The 24226-nt window shown below is 48.6% G+C and overlaps 1 protein-coding gene across 6 annotated transcripts in view; it reads left to right on the top strand.

The window, feature by feature from the left end:
* ARHGAP26 (Rho GTPase activating protein 26) overlaps positions 1 to 24226 on the top strand; it is a 412073-nt gene that overhangs the window by 96723 nt on the left and 291124 nt on the right. For all 6 annotated transcript variants that reach the window (XM_058677831.1, XM_058677832.1, XM_058677829.1 and 3 more), the window contains exons 2-6: positions 8156 to 8251; positions 10140 to 10201; positions 13374 to 13445; positions 15519 to 15620; positions 19977 to 20087. In XM_058677831.1, the coding sequence (XP_058533814.1) occupies positions 8156 to 8251; positions 10140 to 10201; positions 13374 to 13445; positions 15519 to 15620; positions 19977 to 20087 (443 nt within the window). The remainder of the gene's footprint in view (positions 1 to 8155; positions 8252 to 10139; positions 10202 to 13373; positions 13446 to 15518; positions 15621 to 19976; positions 20088 to 24226) is intronic.

The following is a 24226-nucleotide window of genomic DNA, read 5'->3' as shown; positions in this document are numbered from 1 at the left end:
CCTTGCAGGAAAATACTTAAAGCAGAGCCTTAGAGTTGAAGGGAACTGAAAGATTAGCTGGTTTTCAGGGGAGTGCTTTGAGGTTGAGTGTGTCTGCTAACTGTTCCTGTGTCTACCTGTGTGGTTGGTGGCTGAGCCAGGATGCAGCCCCTTTGTGGTTCTTATTCTCAATTCTGTTCTATTTTGTCTGTGACATTTGAAGTTCTCACAAGGAGTTATTCATTCATTTCTCCAGTGTATGTTGATATCTTGGTGTTCCGGGTGCTCTTCTGAAAGAATAAGGAAGCTGTCTGTGTTCTTGGTCCTCCCAGTATTGGGAGTGGGGTGTCTAAACCCTTGCCTCAGAGGAGGTGTTGCCTGGGCTCCCATCACTGCCATCCCTGGGGACCCAGGCCTGCTGGAACGGAGTGGGCATTTGGAGCAGACCCCCAGGTGTTTGGCATACATTGAAGTTTGAGCAGCTCTCTTGTAGAGGGGAAGGATCCTTGAAAGAAGCTCAAGCTACCTCTCTCTTGAGGCTCAAACCAGGCCAACGTGGCCTCATCCCATACAGCCCTTGTTCTGACTGTGTGTAATTTGCCCTTCGTGCTCCACACCCATGGAACACCAGCTTTTGCCAAAGGCGCTACTCTGTAGGCCTGCGAAACCAGCACTCCTACCCATCCCCCACGTGATTCTGCGCCCATCTCTGCCTGTTTCATCTGGCACCGGCAGGTGACAGAAAGGATTTGGTGATAATTAATACTCATCCCTCAGGACCTTAAAAAGGTCCAATTGGGGTTTTCATAAACTTATGGAGAGACCTACCATGCTTTGAGTTCATTCAGTTAAAACTCAGTATTATTTGGTTCAGGGATTTTGTTTGGTGTGTCCGTTAACTAGGGGCAAAAGGAAATTGCAAATTTTTAAATGACATTTGAGTGTTTCTATTCATCTGAGGAAAGCTCTTAAGGACTCAAACATGTTTTTAGTAACTCACTAGGATGGGGTTATTTGATCTGTTTGGTGACTCAAGGAGATTAAAAAATCTGCCCAGTTTTTAAGCTAAGTAAGATCTTGTTCCCTGCTACCTGTTGATGCAGCTCACACCCAGCCACCACCTTTGGGAAGGAGGGTGGATCAACACCCAGGAGCCAGGCTGCTCTGTGCGACCACAAGCTTTTTCTCCCACCCCCCTTCCCATCTCAGTTTCCACAACAACTCAGTGAGGCACATACTGTCTCCATGGTTACAGAGATACTTGAAAAGATTGAAGAATGTACCCAGAATCACACATCTAGGAAGGGAGAGACCTAGGGTTTGACCCTGTGTTTGTGGAGATCTCATACCTCTTACTGATAGATTGCCCTCACTGACTCTGTGTGTGTGTGTGTGTGTGTGTGTGTGTAAGAGACAGAGGGAGAAGGAGAGAAAGAGACAGACAGGCAGACAAGCAGACAGACAGAACAGATACTTAGCTTGACCCTCCTGGAAATACCCTCTCTTTCTGCTGCCTCATTTGCCTAATCTTTCTCAGAATGGTTTGCTTTGTTTGAAGGGAGCACGTCCCAACTCTCCTGAGGGAGTTTTTCCTGCACTGCCCCTCTGCTGCTTTATCGTCTCCTCTGTCTGGGGCAGCCTGTGAGAGCACTTGTTCTAAATACAGGTCCTCTGTTCTCCGGGTCCGTGTTCTGCTTTGTGTCAGGCATGGGCAATGCCAGGTTTGGAGCAGAGTTCTTCAGGACATGGGTTTTCCTCTTGAATGTGGTGCTGACTCATCACAGTGTGACACAGAGTGACAGAATGACATAGAAGTCACCGAGTCAGCAGTTCATTAAGCACCTACTATGCTACATGCTTTGTCATGAAACTTGAACTCAAGTTTTCATAAGGATAAGCTAATATTTTATAAATAACATTAAAAACTGTATACCAAATATATATGGTTATATACATGTAAAACATGTAAAGTAGACCAGTAACACTTTGGAAGTATATTTGTGTACATTGAAAATTAGTATGTATATTTACTTATTATTCGAGAGAAAAGGAGACAGAAGAGACAGAAATCTTGCATGTAACTGGTTGACTCCTGCAATGCCCACAACAGCCCTGGGTCTCCTGCATGGATGATAGGGACCCCACTACTTGAGCCATTATTGGATGCTTTCCCAGGCATGTGTTTGTAGGAAGCTTGGATTCGGAGGGGTTCTGGACCTTAGCAAGGGCTGTGGGTTTCCCGACCAGCATCTTCACAGCTGCACCAAACACCCATCTCTAATTATGTCTAATTAATCGTGATGGCACTGCTCCTTCATATTCCAAAGCTGCTTCCAGAAGTTTATAAAAAATGGAATGAAACCCACAATGTTGACGTCCATGTATAGGAGAGATTACTGGAATAAACTTAGCTTGTACTTCCATCTTCCACAGACTTTTTTCCCAAGATTTATTTATTTTTATTGGAAAGATTTACAGAGAGAAGGAGAGACAGATGTTTTATTGCATTAGGCAATAGAATGTGTTATGAAGAATTTGGACTCAGATGGACCCAGTTTCTTATGTTACCATGCTCATTAGCTGTGTGACCTGGGCAGGTTATTTAATCTCTCTGAGCTTCGGTTTCCCCATCTGTGAAATGGAGATAACAGTACCAACTCCCTAGGATAGCTGTGGGGATGGATTCCACTACAGTGCTTAACAGGTCCATGCAGCATGGTAAGTCATCAGTACCTTAATGCACAGTATATCTATAGTGATTTTAATATAGATCAAAGTGGATTTTGGTCTCATATGCTGTTCTTAAGGATGTTTTCCTGTGACTAGGGTTGGAGACCTCATCTTGGAAAGGCTGACACACATTTTTTGTTTTCCTTGATTGTGTTTTTAAAATCAGCCCTCAAAATTTCATTAGCCGTGGGGCTCTGGTTGGAAAACTAGATTCTGTGGAGTCAGAGCTGGCTGCGGCCTCATTTAGGAAGTGCAGCTGTAGGGAAATGGCCTCAGGAAGGACCTGTCATTACAGTGTGCTCTAGGTAACAGCATGGCCCCTGTGTCTGATGGGTATTTCTTGCCCCGTGGAGAGTGGATGGGTTTGCTGGGGCTGCTCTGGTCCAGGGTGAAAAAACTTAGGAGATACAAAGCAATGGCTTCATCACTGACATCGTCCTCCCAGGCACAGACTCCAGTCTTTCAGAACACAGGCCTTCTGCTTGTGTTTGTGCTGCTCTTCCTGCCTGGAGGCAGGCCCCTCCCTTGCTTGCTGATGGATCGGTCCCCCACGGGACATTGCCTTTGGATGCCATCCTCATTGGGACAGGGTCTGTTCCCTTCACTGCTTTAGTGACAGGGACCTGGTCTTAGCACACCTGCTCTGATATAGTCGATTGCCATCTAGTGGCCACAGAAATGAGATGAAATCAAATGGGGAGTCGGATTTGGGTCTAAGATTTGACATTAACTGTTGCTGTTTGCTAGTGTCTTACAGGGTCAGGCTATAGTATGCCCTTTGAGCAGCTTTCCCTGTAGGTCAGCAGGTTGACCTAGATTTAAAATCCCCAACGCAAGGTAGGGCAATAGTGAGTCAGTCTCTGTGTGTGTGTGTATGTATGTGTATGGGGCAATCCCTCCCTCCACAAACAGGCTCTGATAGGATGTGATGTATTTGACCAGCTTTAGGCAAGAAGCATGGTCTTTGGGGACTTTTTGCTTACAGCATGTTGACTCCAGGCTGGGGAGCTGGGGATATCAGAGGCTGACAGCTGCTTTGATGGCACCTCGTGTTTCCAAGTCCCTTGGTATGAAGTAGCTTTTTGCATTATGCTCCTGTGGTGGTGGTTCTCCTTACAGCTCGTGGCAGTGTTCCTCCATATACAACATGTGTGGAATGTTGGTTTCCTGTCAACAGTTAAGACAGCACTACATCTGTCAGGCTCCAAGGAGACTTCTTTAAGCTGGAGGGTTTTTGCCTCCTTTGCCTGATTTTTTTCACATTTGGGAAACTTAGAGTTGGGAAGTTTCCCTTTGAGGAAGGCTTTTGGGCCAATGGAATAGCCAGCTTGTTCTCTCCACTGTGCCTTCTGCAACACCTGCTGTCAGCTGTGGTGAGCATGAGGGACTGTTTCATTTATGGGACTTTCTGGCAGGGGAGACATTAGTCACACAATCACCTAAGCAAATATAAAATTGCTATGAAGAGGAGCTGTGTAGTACTCAGAGAATAAAAAAACAGAATCAGGTTGGGTCTGGATAGGCAATTCAGAGAAGCTTCCTTGAGCTAGGAGCTTTTGAACAGGAGCTGTGGGAACAGTGGGTGAGCAGTGGTGGGTTGGAGCAGGGTGCAGGCCAGGAACTGATGAAGACAGGGCACCTGGAGCAGGAAACAGGAAGGCCAGTCACTGCCAGCACGTTAAGGTCATGCCGGAAACTTTAGTCTTCATGCTCAGAGGGACAGAGTGGTCAAAACTTGGACTTAATTAGCACAGGAATCAAAGTGAGGACAGCACAGAGAGAAGGCCCTTGCAGTTACGCAGATTCATGGGAGCCTTTGGTGTGATGAGGAGTGGGCAGGATGGAGAGGGGTTTTAGGGTGCCTAAGTGAACAGACTTGGGTCTGGACGCTGTACATGAAGCAGGCTGCCCGTCAAGGGTGCAGGGCTGGGGTCAGCTTGTGTAGCAGGATGGATACTGGTGTCCTTGGTCACCCTGGCTGGTCTTTAGAGGAGCAGGGTATGAGGTCACACTGGGTTTTGCTCCTCTCGGTGCTCAGTTCTGGGTGACCCGGAAGCCAGCTTGTGTTGCTGGGCCACGTCCTACCAGTAACACAGGTTTTGCAGGACATTGTTCAGCCCTTTTCCTAGGCACTCTTCATGTGTTGTAACATGAAGCTACCCGTGACAAGTTCTGAAATCAATCTGATGCAAGGCCTTGGGTGCAGAGAGCAAGGGGGATATGAGCAAGTTCTGATGACTTTGGTGTTTGAGATCCCACTGCCCCCACTCCCTTTAGATTTATTTATTCATTTATTTTGTTTTTGTTGGAAAGGGAGATTTATAAAGAGAAGGAGAGACAGAGAGAAAGATCCTCCATCCACTGATTCACTCCCCAAATGGCTGCAATGGCCAGAGCTTAGCCGATGTGAAGACGGGAGCCAGGAGCTTCTTCTGGGTCTCCAATGAGGGTGCACCTAAAGCAACGAGGATGCTTTGGGCCATTCTCTTGTGCTTTCCCAGGCCATAAGCAGGGAGCTGGATGGGAAGTGGAGCAACTAGGACATGGACTGGCACCCATATGGGATCCTGATGCTTGCAAGGGAAGGATTTAGCCATTGAGTCATTGGTCCGGGCAGATATTTTTAAGGGGTAACTTTGGAGATCACAGAAAGACAGCTGATATAAGCAAAGAAATGTAATTGTAAGGTTACCTGTAGTTTTTCCTCATCCCAGGAGCTATGGAGGGGTTGTTCTAGTCAGGTGAGGCAGTGTGGGCTACTGTATGATTGCAAGGTTGTGGGTCAGAGAACTTGAGAGCTGTCCTTCCCCTGTTCCTGTTCCTGCAGGAATTACACACGGCCGACTGGTGCACCCACAGGACCCAATCAGCTACATTCTGGAAACATAGAAAAACACTGTGTGTATGCTGACCATGTATGAGTTGTTTAGTCATTACTTGCTAAACAGGACAGAACTTCAGTGGCTTCCATAGCATCCATGTTATATTGGGTATTGTAATAAGTTAAGCATGATTTGGACTCCACTGGGGGCTCATCCATGGATTTTGGTGTCTACGGGAAGTGGTGGCCATGGCACTGGAACCACCCCCTGTTGGATCCTGAAGGATGATTTTAGCATTGAATCGCACAACCATGTCTAGTACTCTAGTATGTTGCATGCGTAGAGCGCTCATGCAGCCCAAGGACACACAGCTTCTGGTATGTGAGATAGTGAGCTCAATCAGGGTTAGTTATGGGAGCTGCAACTTGAAGCCAGAGCCAATGGCAGCTGGGGGTGATTGGCCTGTACCAGCACCCATAGAATGCAAGTGGAGAAGCTTGGGGGGTCATCCCGAGGCCTGTGGACTGGGTCCTGAGCCAGTACAGCAGCAGGCAACCACTGTAGCTTAGCTGAAAAGTTTCTCTTGGAGTCTGATATGAGCTTGTTGTCAGGGTCCAGTAGTTGGGATTCTCTTTCTGCCCACCTGTGCCCACGGGCCAGCACCTTTAGTGACTCCTTAGTGGTGCTCAGGCCCTGTTTGTCCCTTCTGCTCTGGCCTCTTTCCAAGCTCCCTGGGTCCCTCCTCACATCTCAGGTTACCTGTGACTCGCAGTCCTGCCTCACTGGGGGGGACATGGGTCCCGTGTATATTCTCACCACTGCAGCTATAGCCTGGCAGCACAGCATTACAGGTGCCTGCCGGAAGCTCTCCTAAGCGTCGATTTCAGGTTTCCTGCACCATATTGAGGTGTCTCTCTCTCTTGTCCCTCCGGAGGCACAGGAGCTGTCCAGTGCTCTTCCTCCTCCCTGCACAGGCTCCTCCCTGGGAGTCGTGGTCTAGGGCCCGTTCTGACTAGAGTAAGCATCAGTACAGTCCTGGCTTCGGTCAGGGCACTCGCATCTTGGAGTGCTCCGAAGGCTCCGGCTCTGGATTGTTCCAGCCTGTCCTCGTGTTCCTTGTTGCTCATGCCTGCTCTTACCCTACCCTGTGCAGGGTCCTGGCCCTCAGCCGCCTGTTTCCTAACTTGCTGGGGAGGATTATGTCTGAGGGATTTCTGTCAGCGCTGGTCAGGTGTGAAGGATGCCTGATTCCTTGCAGCAGCACTGGCTTTTTGTCCAGGATCATTCCAAAAAAGTGATCCAGCCTGGGAGAGACCAGACACAGCTAGTACCTTGGCTCCTGTGTTCTTCTGCAGCCTGAGCACCTTTCTCTGCTGAGGCCGAGCAGAGTGCCTAGCTCAGGGCCTCGTTGTCCGAGCCCACAGGCAGCCAGTCTGGGGACTGGAGCCTAAGCCCCAGCCCTGCCAGTGGCAGCACAGTCACAGCCCTTGCCTGGAGTGACCTCTAGGAGTGGGGTTTGTCTGCAATGTCCTCTGCATGCACTGAGCAGGATGCTCTTCCAGGGACAGAGACGGACAAATCCCAGAGATGAGGTGAATCAAATTTAGGCCAAGATGAAATCCATGACCCCTGAACCTCTCAGATAAACCTGAGCATTAGGGAGGGGCAGTGCGGGGGCTGCCTCTGCTTGTCTTCCGGAAAATCAGAACCCCCTGCTTTGTTTCTTATCAGAGCCAAGTTATGATGGCAGCTATAGCTGCTACTTCCCTCCTCTGGATGTTTGTACAGAATGCCATTTGTGACTGGCAGCCTTGTGTGCCAGGTCTTTCGATGGTACCTTGGTTATAACCTTACAGAAGCCGGTGGCTCAGGAAGGACCAGTGGCTTTTATTACTGTCTTTCATGAAAGCTTGTTTTTGCAATTTGACAAGGGGTTTGGAAAGTCTTTGTTATAAATACTGTGGTGGGGAGGGGAGGGGAGTTTGGCTGTTCTTACCCAAACACAACAATTGCCGGGGCTTAATTCACACTGTGCTGTTGGGTGTGGCACTTAGGGAAGTGGCTTTGGTTGCTGGGCTCATGAAGAGCACACAGAGGGCAATGGTAAGCCAGGCCTCGTCTCAACTGGAGTCTGAGGAGAAAGGCCAGGAGCTGCTGTGCTGTGGGGGCAAGGAGCTTCCAAGCCCTTCCGTCTAGCGGTCAGCAGGCTCCCCTCCTAAAATCAGTTTATGCTGAGGGCTGACATGGAGCAGGTACGCTGGCCACACCAAGGAGGCTGTGAGCACTCACCTTGGTTCTGGTCCATCATTTCTCTGGGACTTCCTCTAGCAAGGGCATTTCCAGATGTGTCAAACAGAGATGGCAGCACTTAATGGCTTGAGGAAGTGGAGAGAGGGTTAGAATTATAAAAGCCTGTGTGTAACAAAAACATCAACTTATGGAGTAGATTGGTACCTCATGTTATAAATAAGTGTTTGCTCTTTAATATCATTCTATGCCTTGAAACAGTTTCAGGGGAGGATCTGTTTGCTGCCACGTTCAAAGGAAGACTCAGGAGAGCAACTGATAGGAAAACCATTTTCACCTCAGTAATTCTTGGCTTTTCTCTCTCTTTTCCTCATTAGACTTGTCTTCAGCGAAGCGGAAGTTTGCTGATTCCTTAAATGAGTTCAAGTTTCAATGCATAGGAGATGCAGAAACAGATGATGAGATGTGTATAGGTAAGTCCTAAATGACTGGCTGATAAAAATATTCACGGCCTGTCCTGGATCCACTTGTCCTAGTGCACACAGACCCTTTTGCCTAAGAGAGGCATACCCTGAGCTTAGGAAAGACAGGCATGTGTGGTGGTCCTGACAGTGCAGGGAGACCGGAACGTGGGGCCGTGGGGTTGCTCTGGCATCCTCCTTGTGCTCGGGATGGCCTCACTCACTGTCCTGTATCCAAGAGACAGCCAAAGGTTTGCAGGGGGGCTCTCCTCTCCACCCTCCTGAAGATTTTCCTCTGGCTAATCTTGTGAGCCCCCTTTTCCCAACCACTTGGGAATTAGAGCAGAAGTAGAACACAGGTGGGTGACTGAGAGCAGAAGTAGAACATAGGTAGGTGACGGGAAAATTGGATCACAGTGGCAGCTCAGGGCCTGAAACCAGAATCCAGCCATATTTTGAAGTTGTGTAAATGGACTTCATTGAAACTTGCAGTTTCTCAGCTTCCTTGAAAAGTTTGGGAACCTGATCTGCTGGCCCAAGCTGCGGCCAGGCAGTGATTGGCTGGAGCTGTGCTGCTGCTGCTGCCTTCCCAGGGAGAGAGGCACTTGGTATGCAACTCACAGCATCCGCCACTCACTCCTTCACCTCCTTCACACACACGCTGTTGTTTTCAAATTTGAGAGAGAGAGAGAGAAAGAGAGAGAGAGAGAGAGAGAGTTCCCCCCTCCTCCCCAAATATCTGAAAAGGCTGGGGATAGACCAGGCCAAAGCAGCAGAGCTAGGAACTCCGTCCAGGTCTCCCACATGGATGGCAAGAACCCAGTTACTGGAGCCATCAGCTGATGCCTCCCAGGGTGGGCTTTAGAAGGAAGGCTGGGACTTAAACACAGACACTTAAATGTGGGTGTCTCAACTGGCACCTTACTTGCTGCACCAGCACCCTTCCCCCCGACACACTCCTGCTACTCCCTTTTGTTTCTTGCCAAGAGGCTGTGGTGGGCTCTTGTTCATCACCACACAGGGCTGCTGCCCTTTTCTCCATCTGGCCCTCTCCTGTAGGAGAAGCCCCGACCTTGAAGTGTCGGCAGTGTGAGGACAGTGTTACCATCAGGAGATGACCAGGGCCTCCTTGTTTCACTGTATTCTAAAGTTAAGCATCTTGGTGGACACCACGAAGTTTTTAGAATTTGAGAAAGTTCTGTTGAACTGATGAATTCATCCGAAGCTGACTGAGTCCCTGTTGTGGCTCGGGACACTCAGGATCTAGGATGTGCAAAGGCAGCTGGGAGTCAGCCAAAAGCAGCGAAAGTGCCTTGGTGCTGCGACTCCTGGATGGCTCGTTGCCTTCCCCCTCATAGCCTCAGGACCACAGCTTTACTGCCTGTTGCTTTTGTTGAGTATTCCTGACAAGAAAAAGGTTCATGTCTGAGCACCAACCTGCAACGTGCATTCTGTTGAAGGACTCAAAAGAGTGAAGAAACCCAAGAAACCAGAGATGGTGGCTCAGATGCCAGCTGCACTGTTTGTGCTTAATTCTGGTGCCAAAGAAAAGGTTAGGTGCTGACGCGACCCTATGACAAATGTTGAAGTGGTGGAATCCTGGACAGGAAATCCTTTAGCTCCGAAGCGGAAGTCTCCCTCTTCCAGCCTAGGACCTGGGAGCCTGCCAGCATCTCACTAGTGCCCGGGACTCTGAAGAACAGGCAGGCCTTGTCCTTAAAGAAACCTGTCCCTAGCCAGGGTGCCAGGTGGATAGCACCTGCATTTCTGGCTCATTTTATTCTGAGGGATTCATGATGAAAAGCTAAGGAGCGCCCAGGGCAGTGCTTAGCTTCAGGCCTCTGGGTGCAGCAAGGAGTGTAGCCCCTGCTTCTGTCTCATGGCCCCTTCTCTTTCCCAGCAAGATCTTTGCAGGAGTTTGCCACTGTCCTCAGGAACCTGGAAGATGAGCGGATACGGATGGTGAGTAAGGCAGCACAGCTGTCTGTCCCAGAAGGTTTGTGCAGCATGAGCAAGCAAGGGGTTGAATGTCAGAGGAACTGGGTTTGAGTCCAGACTCTGCCATGTTGGTGCTTGGAGCTCTTTAGCAAGCCCCACCCTTGCAGGGGTTGAAGGAGTGTGCAGACATGAAAGGATTGCCTGGTGGGTGGCCTGCGAACAACCCTGCCATCCTGCTGCCGAGTCAGTGAGAGGGCTGGGCACAAGGTGTGCGGCATCTGGAGGCCTCGCGGCCTCTCCCAGCTGCCCCTCCTGTCCCAGAGAGCTATGTGTTCTGAGCCACCTAGCGCAGTGCCTGCCAAGGAACTCAGGGAATGAAGGTAACTCTAAGAACCTCCTGGTGCAGAGTCACATGCCCATCTCGAGGTTCTCACGAGATAGCTTTGGCGGTAGAATAGCTGATGTGGTTCTGCAGGGGTGGAGGACAGATGTCCTGTGTCCCACGATTTGCCTTTGAACCTTCCACCACAGCCCTGAAGCCTGGTGGGAAATCCCTCTTGGGTGCACACCACATTTCCCTAGAAGGGTTTTCCTGCAGATAGGAATGTGCTAAGGGCCTAGGGAAGATTCCAGAATCTGGGACATTTTTCTTCTCACACTAACAGCTGATAGGGTCAGCTTTAAGTTGACTAAGACAGTATATAGCCAAGTACTTTGCATAGCTTTTTACATTTTCACCCTCATATAGAATATGTGAACTGCTTATTGTATTATCCCCATTTTTCAGACAAAGATACTGAGATTTATGAAGTTAAGTGACTTGTCCAGGGGTCACACAGTTAATAAGTGTGGATGCAACCTGGGTGCAAGGCCAGATCTATACTGAAATGGAAGGAAAAAACAAAGTAGGGTTTTCTTTAGAACTCCCCACAGTGTGGGGCTCTGCCCTTCAGCCCTGCTGCCAGAGCCCTTGCCTCCCTTGGTGGCTTCTGGCCCTGAGCTTGCCTCAGAATTAGGTGGGTGGCAGCAACCGCAAGACTGGTGCTGAGTGGAGGGAGGGGACAGCTGGCGTGTTTGTGCACGTGCTGGTGTCCAAGAAAGAGAAATGCGTCTTCAGAGCTGGAGGGTGGGGGCTGTGGTATACAGATCCTCCTGGGTCCCCTGTAGAGTGCAATGGCCTGTGGCAGGGGAACAATGGCTGGATTATACTTTTCAGCTTGCTTCTGCAATTTTATTGTTCATACCGATGAATTGGGTTTCAGCTGTCTGTCTCTGAGTGTCTGGCCATGGCAAGCCCCCACCTCCCCTTCCCTTCTACATCCTGTGGTGGCAGCATCCCTGTTGATGCCCAAATCAGCCAGGTTGTACCTTTTCTGGGAACCTTCCCTGACCCCACCGGATATTTGACTGTGCTTTCATTTCCTTGGCTTGGCAGTTCTGCTCTGCTTCTGTTTCCCACATCGTGTCCTGATGCCCACAGTTGGTCTCAGCATTCTGTAGTGTGTATGGCCCCTCCAGGGCTAGAAACAGTGGGCTTCTCTGTCCCCAGGATCAAGCCTAGTGCTTGGAACTGAGTGGAAGTCATGTGGTCGTAGACTGACCCAGAGTGACCTGACGCTGCACCGTCTGCAAGTCTTGTCAAAGCTAGTAGATAGCAGCAGGCAGGGTGGGGCTCAGACAGAAATTGGATGTCCTGACACCCAGGGAAGCAGGTGAAAGCTTTGGTGTATCGAGTATCCATTAGTACTGGCTTCACAGTCTTGGATAGCTGCTGGAATAAGTTGGCCACTCAAATCTAGAGACTATGCATTTGCTGGTCCAGAGTGTAGCCTGCACACTGGGAAGTTTCGAAGCTCTCCAGCTGATTTTACCATGTGGCTAAGATCAGGAACCAGTCAGGGGCCCAGCACATCTATGGGAGCGTCGGCAACTGCCACTTAGTGTGTAGTAAAGACTTAAAACAAGTGTGCTACTAAAGTAACATCCCATAACAATAAAAACCAAATGAGCGAACTTTGCAACACTTGATAACACTGGGGAGTTAAAATGCTCTCTTCTGAAACACATGTTCTTAAAGTTGAGAAAAAGCCAAGTGAAAATACATTGCGAGAAGTGTTTTCTCTCCCTACATTGTCCAGTTTTTGAATGTGACCTTGACTTCTAACATTTACTCTGTTTCATTGCAATGCACATGCATGTGATTAAAAAAAAAAAAGGTTTGTTACAGTGACATTTCTGGCATAATTAGTTGAGTGAAGAGTGAACAATGAGTCAAGACTGAAACATACCACACTGGCACAGAAAACATCATAGAATCCTAGAGCTGGAACAGTTCAGCCCACACAGTTTGCCAGTGAAGAAATTAGAGCCCAGAGAGGTTAGATGTTTTGCTCATGGCCACGTGATTGGCAGCCATTCAAGCCATCATTCATTCGTTCATTTTGGCATTTAGGAAATAGTTGAGTGTTCCTTTGTTCCAACCCTCCCGGTGTCTGGGGGTGGGTGGTAGTGGGCAAGTGACCATTCACAAGATTGTGGTATATTGTTTGTGTGTGTGTGTGTGTATAAGTATGTGTGTGTATTGATTAACTGGAGATCTTCAGCAGGGATATGTGTTCTGAAGAACACACTGAAGGTAGTAGGAGTTTCTTGGGATCACATTTGGTGGTTAGGGAAACCTCAATTGGGATAAGGAGTCACCCAGGCCAAGGGATTGAGGACAGAGATAGACATGCTGAGGTGGGCCAAGTTTGGTACATTTGAGGTATGCTGGAATGACAGGAGTTTGGATAGCAGGGTTGGAGAGGTGAGCCCGGAGAGATGAAACTGAAAGGCATCCCCCCTCTGGTGCCCCAACCCTGTCAGGAGCCTGGCTGTCCCATCTGTGCTCCGCAGTCCCGTGGGGTAGCACGGAATCAGGCTCCAAAGGTTTTTGTGCCACTAAATGTCTGGAGGTGTTGTGTTTCTTGTTTTTAACCTAGACCCAGTGTTGGCATGCTTTTTCTGTAACTTAGGTGAATGAGTATTTTACAAGGCGCCATCCCCTGAATCGTAAAACTTAGGCCCCATCCAGTTGGCGCATGCCCTCTGTGTATGTTGAAGAACTTATGTCATTTGTGTGTTAAAGGGGTGGTGAGGTTATGGGTGTGATGCACTGTGATTCTCTACTGACCCCTGCCCTTCGTTTCTTCACCAGATTGAGAATGCCAGCGAAGTGCTTATCACACCTTTGGAGAAGTTTCGCAAGGAGCAGATTGGGGCTGCCAAGGTGAGAGTTCTGTGAGCCTTGTTCTGGGGTGGCTGGGTGGGAGGGCTGGCAAACAGCGCCTTGCTCGGGGACCTATGCCGGTCTTATTCAGCAGGTAAGCTGGTGTCCACCTCCACTGCTCTTTGCGGGAGACCGCCGTGTGGACCCGCCTTGGTGGTCAGCCAAGCAGACCTCCTGGTGGTGTGCTGTCTGTTTTGCTCTATGTTGGAAATCCTCCTCAGGTGGAACCCTGGCTTTCACTGTTACTGGGTGGCTGTGTGCTAGAGCAGTTGGCCACAAAGTGTTTATTGTTGAAGTCTAGGACCCTCAGCCTAAACAAGCTTGCCTTTGAACCCTCTGGGCCTCTGGAGTTTCTTTAAAGGGAGGCAGAACTGGATTTTACTCAGCTGGATTTTACTGTGAGGAAATCTGCCCTCTCTTACCAGATCTTTACATTTTTCTAGTGTTCTAATTGTGAAAAGTGACAGTTTTATGTACAGTTTCCCATTTGGCATATATATACCTACCCCATGTTACCCTGACCCAAGAAAGCCAGCCACTACGAGGCTGATTTTCATATGTCATCAAACACCACGAAGGGAATCCTGTTTGTGTTTCAAAGGTTCTGTCTCGAGAGCCCCCTGCCCAGGGTGAAATCACTAAGGCCGCTTGACCCTCTGCAGGCGTTAGGGTCACCTCTGGGGAAGATGTCTACATTGGAATCCACAGAAGCCCAAAGTTTTACCACATTTTCTCCTCCAGCTTTTCTCCAGGTCATCCCCCGTTCAGTGCGCCACCTGCAGGGCAGTTCAGGCAGCACCACTCTTGGCACAGACCTCTGCTCCCCTGCCTCTTGCAGTGCCTTGAGAAGTCCTGGCTGATGGCTAGCGGGGGGGAGGGGGAAGCTCTGCAATCACTAGCTTGCTCTCTGTCTCTCCTTCTCTCACTCTATCTGCTTTATGTGACTCTAACAAATGCCTGAGAGTAGTCTCTCTGTGAAGGAGGAGGTTTGGACTCACAATTTTGGGTGGACAGTCTCAGTCAGACAGTCTCCTGGCTTTTGATAGAGGATAGGGCTGGTCAAGCATGTGCTGAGGGTGACCTGGGAGGCAGAGAGGTGGGCAGCCCACCTGCCACGTGTGTCTGTGGCCTGACCTTTTGGTTCGGTCATGTGGCACTGCCCACCAGTCTGGTGAAATCCAGTCGCTTCCGGAAGGTCCCTCTCTCCTTGCAGCATCAACACAAGACCAGCACAGGGGACCTTGAGGCAGCAAGCCTGCAGAGGGCGCTCTTCATCCAGGCTCTTGCCCAGGGCTGGTGGCCCACCTGTGAAGGAGGGGCTCTGCTGACCAGGACTTTCCTTACCGTTTGTATAACATGTGTCTGCTGGTTTCTGTTGACATGTCTGAGAAAAAAGCAGCCAATAAAAATACATCTTTTAAAAAAATTTATTTATTTTTATAAGATTTATTATTTATTTATTTTATTGCAAAGTAAGATATACAGAGAGGAGGAGGGAAGAGAGGAAGATCTTCCATCTGATGATTTACTCCCCAAGTAACCTCAATGGCCGGTGCTGCGCCAGTCCAAAGCCAGGAGCCAGGAACATCTTCCCGGTCTCCCACACGGGTGCAGGGTCCCAAGGCTTTGGGCTTCATCAGCTGCCTTCCCAGGCCACAAGCAGGCAGCTGGATGGGAAGTGGAGCTGCCTGGATTAGAAACAGCACCCATATGGGATCCTGGTGCGTTCAAGGCGAGGACTTTAGCCGCTAGGCCACCGTACTGGGCCCAAAAATACATCTTTAAAAGAAAAAACAAAACAAAACCCCAAATGCAGTTCTTTGAGGTGGGCACTCTGACTTCCCATGGCTACACACTGGGTGTGCATCTAGAGTCTGGCATGGCGGGGGTGCCTCTGGGCCTGATGGGAGGTGCTTGTGTGAAGTCTTGGGCGTTGCATGAATTTTCGGAGCCTGGTTGTGTGCAACCATGGTGTACTCAGATGCTGCCGCAGCTGTGACATAAAACAGAAGGAGCTTGAAGGGCAGGGGCTGCTTTCAGTCAATATTTTCCTCTTTCTTCTTCTGTTCTCAGGAAGCCAAAAAGAAGTATGACAAGGAGACTGAGAAATATTGTGGCATCTTAGAAAAGCACTTGAACTTATCTTCCAAAAAGAAGGAGTCTCAGCTTCAGGAGGTAAGAAACTTGCCCTCCTGGAGGAAGTATGATGTGTGGCTGCTGTTGGCTGCCAGCAGGCTGGAAGTGTCCTTGGGAGGGGATGCTTGGCCCCGTGTCTGCCTCCCGTGCCCAGTGCCAGGGTTACCTCAGCACCGCCCAGGAGCTGGCACCCCTGGCCATGCCAGCTGCATTTCCCAGGCAGCAGAGTTCCTGATGTCCGGTTCCTTTCCGTCCTGTGAGTGCTCTACCATACCTCTGGGGACAGGGACTGCTTACAAGTCCTGGCTGGTTCATGTCCATCCGCAGCATTGCTTATTAGTTGTAGCCCTGCAGCCAACACTAATTGCAGGAGTATTTCAGTAGGAGTTGTGGGGAGCTCTTTGCATGGGGTCCTCCCCACGGCACCTTATTGGAATGGAGTGTGCATCATTTCCGTTTTTCAGGCAGGGAAACTGAAGCTAGGAGATACGGAAACGTCTACCAGTGGCTTGCCAGTCCTGGCTGCATGCTGTGGAACCTCTTTCTCTTGCCCCTTTTGTGCTCTTTTTGGGGAGGCTGTGGAGGCTGCCAGGTGGTAGGTGTTACTCAGAACACATGTCCTGCTATTTAGTAATGGTTTTCTTTCACATTTATTGAAAAATAAGTCAGCTTTTAGGAAGCGTTGTTCACCACCTGGCACCCTGTGCATGAAATCTGCTAGGTGATTATCCAGCCTTATTCCTCAGATTGCCAATAATTCCCAGGGTGTGCTTTGAGCCCATCCTTAAAGCCATGTAGGGGGGCCTAGGGAGCAGCAAGGTAGAGCAAGACTGCCACCCGGTGGATGATTTTGAAAACAGTCAGTGCATTAAAAAACATATATATATATACAAAATTAAAAAAAAAAAAAAAAAAACAAACAGTGCATTCAATTGCCCGGAAGTTTTCCCCTAAGTGATTTGTTTGAGACTCACTGGAAACTTCTGTGAGAGTTTGTACAGGCTCAGTGTGCCTTGTGGGGAATAAAATGAAGGATCTACTTTTGTGGGCATCCTGCAAAAAGGTGGAAAACACAATTGAAAGGAAAGTTTATGTAAGAAAGGTCAGAGTCCGTGCACATGAGAGCCCATTACAATGCTCATAAAAAAAAATCCAAGAAGAAAACAGTGTGTGGATTGCAAAAATTTTACTGTCTTCAAAATCAGCTTTTTGTAATGCTCTTGTTTCCATAAGCTGTTTGAGGGCCCACACAGTCTGGAGAAGTCTTCCAGGTTGAGTGACAGGAGGACTGCCCGGTGTGGTCTGAAGGGCGGGTGGAGTAGGCAGGGCCTGGGCAAGAAAAACGCAGTATTCCATGTGGGAAGTTTTTCTTCCTTGTCCTTGGAAATGCACAATTATGTGTTGCTGCTTCTTAGGGTTGTGTCATTCCAGGGCCATTGTGCCTTTGGTGCTGAGGGATGGCCACATGGTGACCATGAGTTCATTGATCCTGCAAGCTCTGATGGACATGAGCCAGGCACCACCGGGTCTGGGTGGGAGTCGGAAGACCTGGAACGAGGTTTTTGCCCTCCTAAACTTCCCACGCCAGTAGGCAACACATGAGGAAAGAAAGTCGAGAAGAGTTTGACACAGTGACAAGGAAATAAGTCGGGGTAACCCACTGAGACAGTGTGGTCAGTGAATATGATTCTCTCTAGAGTCTGGACCCATTCCCAGAAGCATGAGAAGGGCAAGCAGGGTGCAAAGTGAGGACAGTCTCTTTTGGGGATGGGTGTGTGAGCAAAACCCCAGCTCTTGGGTCATAAGATCGAATGGGCTAGGTTAAAAAAAAAACAGGAAAACACATTGGACATAACAGTCATGAATGCGTTTATTGGGTCATCTACAGAGTGAATTAAAGTGAGTGTGTCCAAGGGATGGAACACTGACAGCGAGTTTGCACAGCACAGCGGGGAGGACACAGTGCCTGACCTTGGACAGGTGGGGATGAGCAGAGCATGGGGTCTTGTCCTGACAGCATCCTTAGGGGTAAAGGTTGGAAGCCATGAGGCCTTCTGATTTAGATTTTGAGAGGGTATCCTGCCATCTCAGTGGGGATTGCCTTGGGTTTAGGAGACAGATTGAGGGTGGCAAGTCCAGTCAGGCAAGAGATGCGGTGGCCTAGGGGTGTTGTGACTGGAGCTGGGCAGAGGAGGGACAGAACCCTCTCTGCTCTGAAGCGCTAGGGGCCGGTCATGGCCCACATACACGAGTGGGGGCACTTTCCCCTGGTGCAAATCGCTCAGATGCATCAGCCCATCTTTTCTTAGATGCAATCCTTCTCACAAGCAAAGGCTGACATAATCACTCCCTTCTCCGGAGAGCAGCAGTGGCTGAAGCTGGTCTCACCAGCCTAGGCCTAGGGCATGTGCCCAGGTCAGCTCCCTGCCCTCCTGATTGGCATCAGCTGTCGCCTCCTCACAGGGCCTGCCTTCTGGTGCCTTTGTTCCCGCCTCACCTCACTGTAGACAGAGCTTTGTGTGTTTTCAGAAGCAACCTGTAGCTGTCCTGCAATGTCAGTCGGGAGGAGGTGTGAGGAATGAGGGATGACCAGGGAAGTGCATGCATGTCTCAACATAGGCGTAGGGATTGCACAAGGAGACCACAGAAAGTTCCAGCAGCATACAGAGCGTGGCTGGCAGGAGCCCAGATGGGAAGTGTGCAAGCCTAGCTAAGCAGTTGCACCTGGGCAAAAAGAATGCTGGGAGTAGGGGCTTTCCAAAATTATGCCTCCGACTTGGACTCTTCCGAGCTTGGATAAGCTCCTTGCCCTGCTTGGTCATGTTACAAATTTCCTGGGACCTGGCCCTGCAGTCTGGTTTTGTGTAACAAGCTCTTTGCAGCCTGGCTGTAGTGTCGTGATGTGTGGGTTTGTCCCAAAAAAGTTGCTTGCATGAGCAATTGGATGCACTTCTTGGGGCTGTTTGATAGCATGCTGAACTATATCAGAACTTGATCTTCATGATCCGATCATCATGTGTCTTTTCTGCACTGTGCTGTAAGCTCTGTAAAGGAGGTTTCTTTTTGCTCGTGATAGTTAAATGGGAATGAATGATTTGTCAAGTTCTTTTTTTTTCTTTTTTTTATTTATTATTTTTAATTCATTAATTACATTGTATTATGTTACACAGTTTCATAGGTACTTGGATTCTCCCCACCCCTCCCCAAACCCTCCCACCATGGTGGATTCCTCCACCTTGTTGCATAACCACAGTTCAAGTTCAGTTGAGATTCCCCCATTGCAAGCATATACCAAACATAGAGTCCAGCATCTTATTGTCCAGTCAAGTTCAGCGGCTTCTTAGATATACCCTCTCTCTGGTTCCAACATACCATCAGCAAAAATTTACATCATTATGGAATTAATTGACATAGGAATGAGTAACCAATATGGTAAAAGTAAATGCAAGTTCTTAACCACCTTCTGTGACCATCTCATTGACATTTCAGTTTTAGTTTATACACAACATATAACATACATAACATAACATGTTATACATAACATCATATCATCTTAAACTAAGGCAAACATGTGGTATTTAACCTTTTGGGATTGGCTCATTTCCCTTAGCATTATGGTTTCCAGTAAGTTCTTTTTTTAAAAAAAGATTTATTTATTATATTTTTTGGAAGGGCAGATCCACAGAGAGAAGAAGAGACAGATCTTGCATCCACTAGTTCACTCCCTTAGTAGCCACAACAGCCAGAGTCGAGTCGATCCAAAGCCAGGACCCAGGAGCTTCTTCCGGGTCTCGCACGCGGGCACAGAGCCCCAATGCCTTAAGCCGTTCTTGGCTGCTTTCCCAGGCCACAAGCAGGGAACTGGATGGGAAGTGGGGCAGCCAGGACGCGAGCTGGTGCCCCCCCATGGGATCCTGGCATGCAAGGACTTTGGCCACTAGCCCACTGCACTGGGACAAATTTGTCAAGTTCTTAAAATGTCATGGCAATGTGATAGATTTGTGTATTGGAAATATCTGTCCTTTTTTTTCTTATACAAGAATGTTCTGGGAAGGAGGTCTAGCAGGATGAAAATCCCAGCTGTGCAGGATGAGCTATTTAACTTTGGTCAAGTTCATTAACACCAGGAGGCTTCATTTTCCTCCTGTAAATTAAACATAATGTGCTGCCTTCGTTATAGGAATTTAATGAGGATGCAGTAGATTATGATACATATAACCATAGCCATGGTGCCTGGTACAAAGTCAACGTTCTGCTAGCCATTACGGTCATGCCTGTGTTACTCTTACTTGGGTACTTGGGTTTGTAAGTCATCACCGGAGATTGCTTTCTGGCCTGTTGGCTGAATGCTCTCCTTGGAAAGTGACTTTTCCCTTGAATCCGTCCTGTTTATAGGCAGACAGCCAAGTGCACCTGGTCCGACAACATTTCTATGAAGTCTCTCTGGAGTACGTCTTCAAGGTGCAGGAAGTCCAGGAGCGAAAGATGTTCGAGTTTGTGGAGCCCGTAAGTACAGGGTTGGGGCCAGTGGCATCTGTGCTTCCATCTGTGCCCTCTACACGCTATGCCCACTTGTGGATGTGACGTGTCTGCAGCCCTGGGGCTGTGCCTCCTGCTGGTGGCCAGGCTGGGCCCCTCTGGCTTTCCTGGCCTCTTCGCAGCAGCTCCACGGTCACAGCAGGGACAGCAAATAAGTCAGCAGAGGTTGCTTCCTGGCACTGCCTGATGGAGTGTGCTTTGTTGTTTGCAGTGGGAGTGGGAAGCCAGAAGGGAGGAGTTTGCGATTCACTGTCAAGTGTGATTACACCTTGATTTGCTCCTCTTTCCCACCCTGCCTTTCTGCTGTAAATGCATTCAGCTCGGTGGACGCTGAAGGAGCCTAGACTTGGGCAGAGTGACCCAGTGTGGGGCAAAGGCTGGCTTCAGCCAAGGCTACTCCAGCTTGTGGGTTCGCTTGGGTGTGGTGCTGCCGCCTGCTGCTGTGGCAGCCCTGGTGTAAGCAGACCGTCGCAGGAGGGCTTGAGGGAATCAAGCAGGTCACCTGGGCCTTGGCCAAGAGCCCTCGCCGACCCTGGGCTTAGAGAAAACTGTAGCCTCTCATCTGTACTTACACCTCATGTCTCTCTAAGATCTACCTAGATGTAACAAAGGCGACTTTGCTTAAGCAAATCAGAATATAAGGAAGTGAAAGAAAATATTCTTTTTAGTACGTATTATCTGTACTTCCTTTCTTTCTCTTCCTTCCTTTTTTAGCAATTTATTTTAATTTGAAAGGCAAAATGACCGAAAGGGAGCTCTTCTGTTTGCTGGTTTACTCTTCACATGGCCACAACAGTTGGGGCAGTGCCAGGCCAGGCTACAGCCAGGAGCCTGGAATTCCGTTGGGAGTCTCCCGCATGGGGCCCACATTGTTGTATGTCATTTGCTGGTTCTTGCCCAGATGCATTCATAGGAAGCTGGATCTGAAGTGGAGCAGGTGCTTCAGGATGGGCTGCCGGTGTCATAAGCAGAGGCTGGTCCCTGTGTTCCATCTCCAGTTCATGAGCCTATGGGATATAGACTTGCTAGTATTCTAAAGCCTCCCACCGCACTTGGAATCTGAGAGCATGCTCTTTTACTATGTAGGAATTGTGGTGTTCTGCTCCTAGCCACCTCCTGTGGTGCCTTCCTTTCTTAAAAATTGTGTTTATGTTTCTTTTTATTGCTTTAAAGATTTATTTTTATTTGGAAGTCAGATTTACAGAGAGGAGACACAGAGAGAAGGATCTTCCATCCACTGGCTTACTCTCCAAGTGGTTGCAATGGCTGGAGCTAAGCCAATCTGAAGCCAGGAACCAGAAGCCTCCTCTGGCTCTCCTACATGGGTGCAGGGTCCCAAGGCTTTGGGCCATTGTCAACTGCTTTCCCAGGCCACAAGCAGGGAGCTGGATGGGATATAGAGCAGCCAGGACACAAACCAGCACCCTAGGGGATCCAAGCACTTGCAAGACAAAGACTTTAGCTACTAGGCTACTGTGCCAGGCCCCCCTCCCTTTTTTTAAGATTTATTTATTTTCATCTGAAAGGCAGATTCTTCCAGAGAGAGAAGGTCTTGCATTGGCTGGTTCACTCCCCAAATGGCCACTATATCAAGACAAGCTGAACTGATCTGAAGCTGGGAACCAGGAGCTTCTTTCTGGTCTGCCATGTGGGTTAAGGGCTCTAAGGCTTTGGGTCATCTTCTGCTGCTTTCCCAGGCCAGAGACAGAGAGATGGATTAGAAGTGAAGCACCTGGGACACAAACTAGTGCCCATATGGGATGCTGCCGCCAGCCTCTGTCAACTTTCTTTAAAGTGTTTATTACATTTGGTGATCTGAGTACAAGAGCTCTTTGAAGAGTTAATGGAAAGATCTGTATTATGAAAAAAACAGATTTGAAAAAAAAAAGTGTGCTGAAATGAAGTTACAGTGACTTGTTAGAACAGTGTCTGAAAAGGAGCCACCTTGCAGTTCCATATGAAACACTGGTTTCCAGATAGCCCTATCAGAGGAATAGAATTCTTAGAATTGAAGTGAGAGGAAATGTCAGAGTGATAGGGAAGCTTGGATAAAGGAGTGTGGAAATCAGTGCCTTCTAACTGCCATTTAGAAATGGATACTGCGTTATAGGAAGGGGTGAACTGAAGTGAAAGATGAAGCCTGTGGCAGCACACTGCAAAAGAAGCATTAATCCAGTTCATGTGTGAATGGAAAAGGATCAACATTTAACGAGAGAAACAATGGCCAACACCACAGGGTCTCAGCTGGTTGAGCTTACACAGTTGTGACTGAAAAACCGTGACAAATTTTCCACTCCATGGGTGCCAGAGCTATTGTGCCCAGAGCACAAGAGCAGAACTTTTGGTGGAAATTTTAAACAAATGGGATCAAGATGATGTAGCCTTCCAAAAAATTGAAACAGGGCATGCAGATCTTTGTGATCCTGAAGGCAAAGTGCAGTCAAGGCGGCTGGTGCCAAGAGGTGGAAGGTTATTGAAAAGAATGCTATAAAAGGGACTGGCACTGTGGCATGATGAGGTAGGCCACTGCTTTCAGCACTGTCAGCCCATGTTGGGACACTGGTTTGAGTCCCAGCTGCTACGCTTCCAATCCAGCTCCCTACAAATGTGCTTGGGAAAGCAGCAGAAGATGGCCAAGGACTTGCCACCTATATGGAATCAGAGATGGAGTTCCTGGCCCTTGACTTGAGTCTGGCCATTGGTGGCCATTTGAGGAATGAATGAAACAGATGGATGATCTCTTTTTATCCTTGCTTCTCTGTCACTGTGCCTTTCAAGTAAATCTTTCACAGAAACAGTAGTGAAAAAGATTGCATTGATGTTAAATTCACAGGACCACCTGTCTTTTTAAGGATGGACTAAAATGGCTAGTATTGTTGCTTTCAAAACTACCTCAAAGTTAAAAAGCTTAATGGTAAGAAATAAAAACCTAGGGTTTTTATTTTAATTTTGAAAATTTTTTAAAAGATTTATTAATTTTTATTGCAAAGTCAGATAGAGAGGAGGAGAGACAGAGAGAAAGATCTTCCATCTGTTGATTCACTTCCCAAGTGACTGCAATGGGCAAAGCTGTGCCCATCTGAAGTCAGGAGCCAGGAACTTCCTCCAGGTCTCCCATGCGTGTGCAGGGTCCCAAGACCTTGGGCCTTCCTCAACTGCTTTCCCAGGCCACAAGCAGGGAGCTGGATGGGAAGTGGAGCTTCTGGGAATAGAACCGGCACCCATATGGGATCCCAGCACATTCAAGGCGAGGACTTTAGCCACTAGGCCATTGCGCCAGGCTCATATTTTAACTTTAAATTTTTAACTTTTAGTTTACTTGAAAATCAGATTTACAGAGAGGAGAGAGAGAGCTAGAACACTTCCATCCCCAAATATCTACAGTGGTTCATTCTCCACGTGATCACAGTGGCTGGAGCTGGACCAGTGCCAAGTCAGAAGCCTGGCACTTCCTCCTGGTCTGCCATGTGGGTGCAGGGGCCTAAGTACTAGGGCCATCTTCCAGTGCTTTCTCAAGCACATTAGCAGGAATTGGATTGGAAGTGGAGCTGCGAGGACTTAGCCAGTGCCCATATGGAATGGTAGCACCACAGATAGCAGCTTAACCTATCATGTCAGAACACTGGCTCTAAGAGTTTTATTTTTAACATTTTAGTATCTCTTGTCTCAGAAACCTTAGAGCCAGCTTCCTGTCTGTCTGTGGTTCCGGTTAGAGTCCCCACCTTCTGCTGTGTGTTAGCCAGTTCAGGAATTTCCCAGCCTGGGGCACGGGAGCATGAAAGTTGGCTTTTTGGTCAAGTGTTTAGTGAGAACTTGTGACCTGTGGTCAGGGCAGGAATTCCAGTGCCGCCACATCCAGTTAGTCTTTTGCGTCCTTTTTATTTGCTGTCACTAGAGCGTCTAGAAGGGAAGAACAGTGCCAATTAAACAATTTTGACATTCCCAGTGGTTGGTGTTATTGTGTCATTGCCTGCTTTTGGTGAGCTTTATTTGGATTGGCTCTTCCGAGAGCTTTGGTGATGGGAGCTTTTTGGGTTATCCTCTTTGCTCTCTAGTGGGCCCACTTGATGTGTCAGTTACTGCATCTGTTGGCTGTTGCTGAGTGA

This window comes from Ochotona princeps, chromosome 19 (genome assembly GCF_030435755.1).
Source record: "Ochotona princeps isolate mOchPri1 chromosome 19, mOchPri1.hap1, whole genome shotgun sequence".
NCBI lineage: Eukaryota > Metazoa > Chordata > Mammalia > Lagomorpha > Ochotonidae > Ochotona > Ochotona princeps.
The sequence above is the reverse complement of the archived record's forward strand: the minus strand, read 5'-3'. Positions and strand labels throughout refer to the sequence as shown.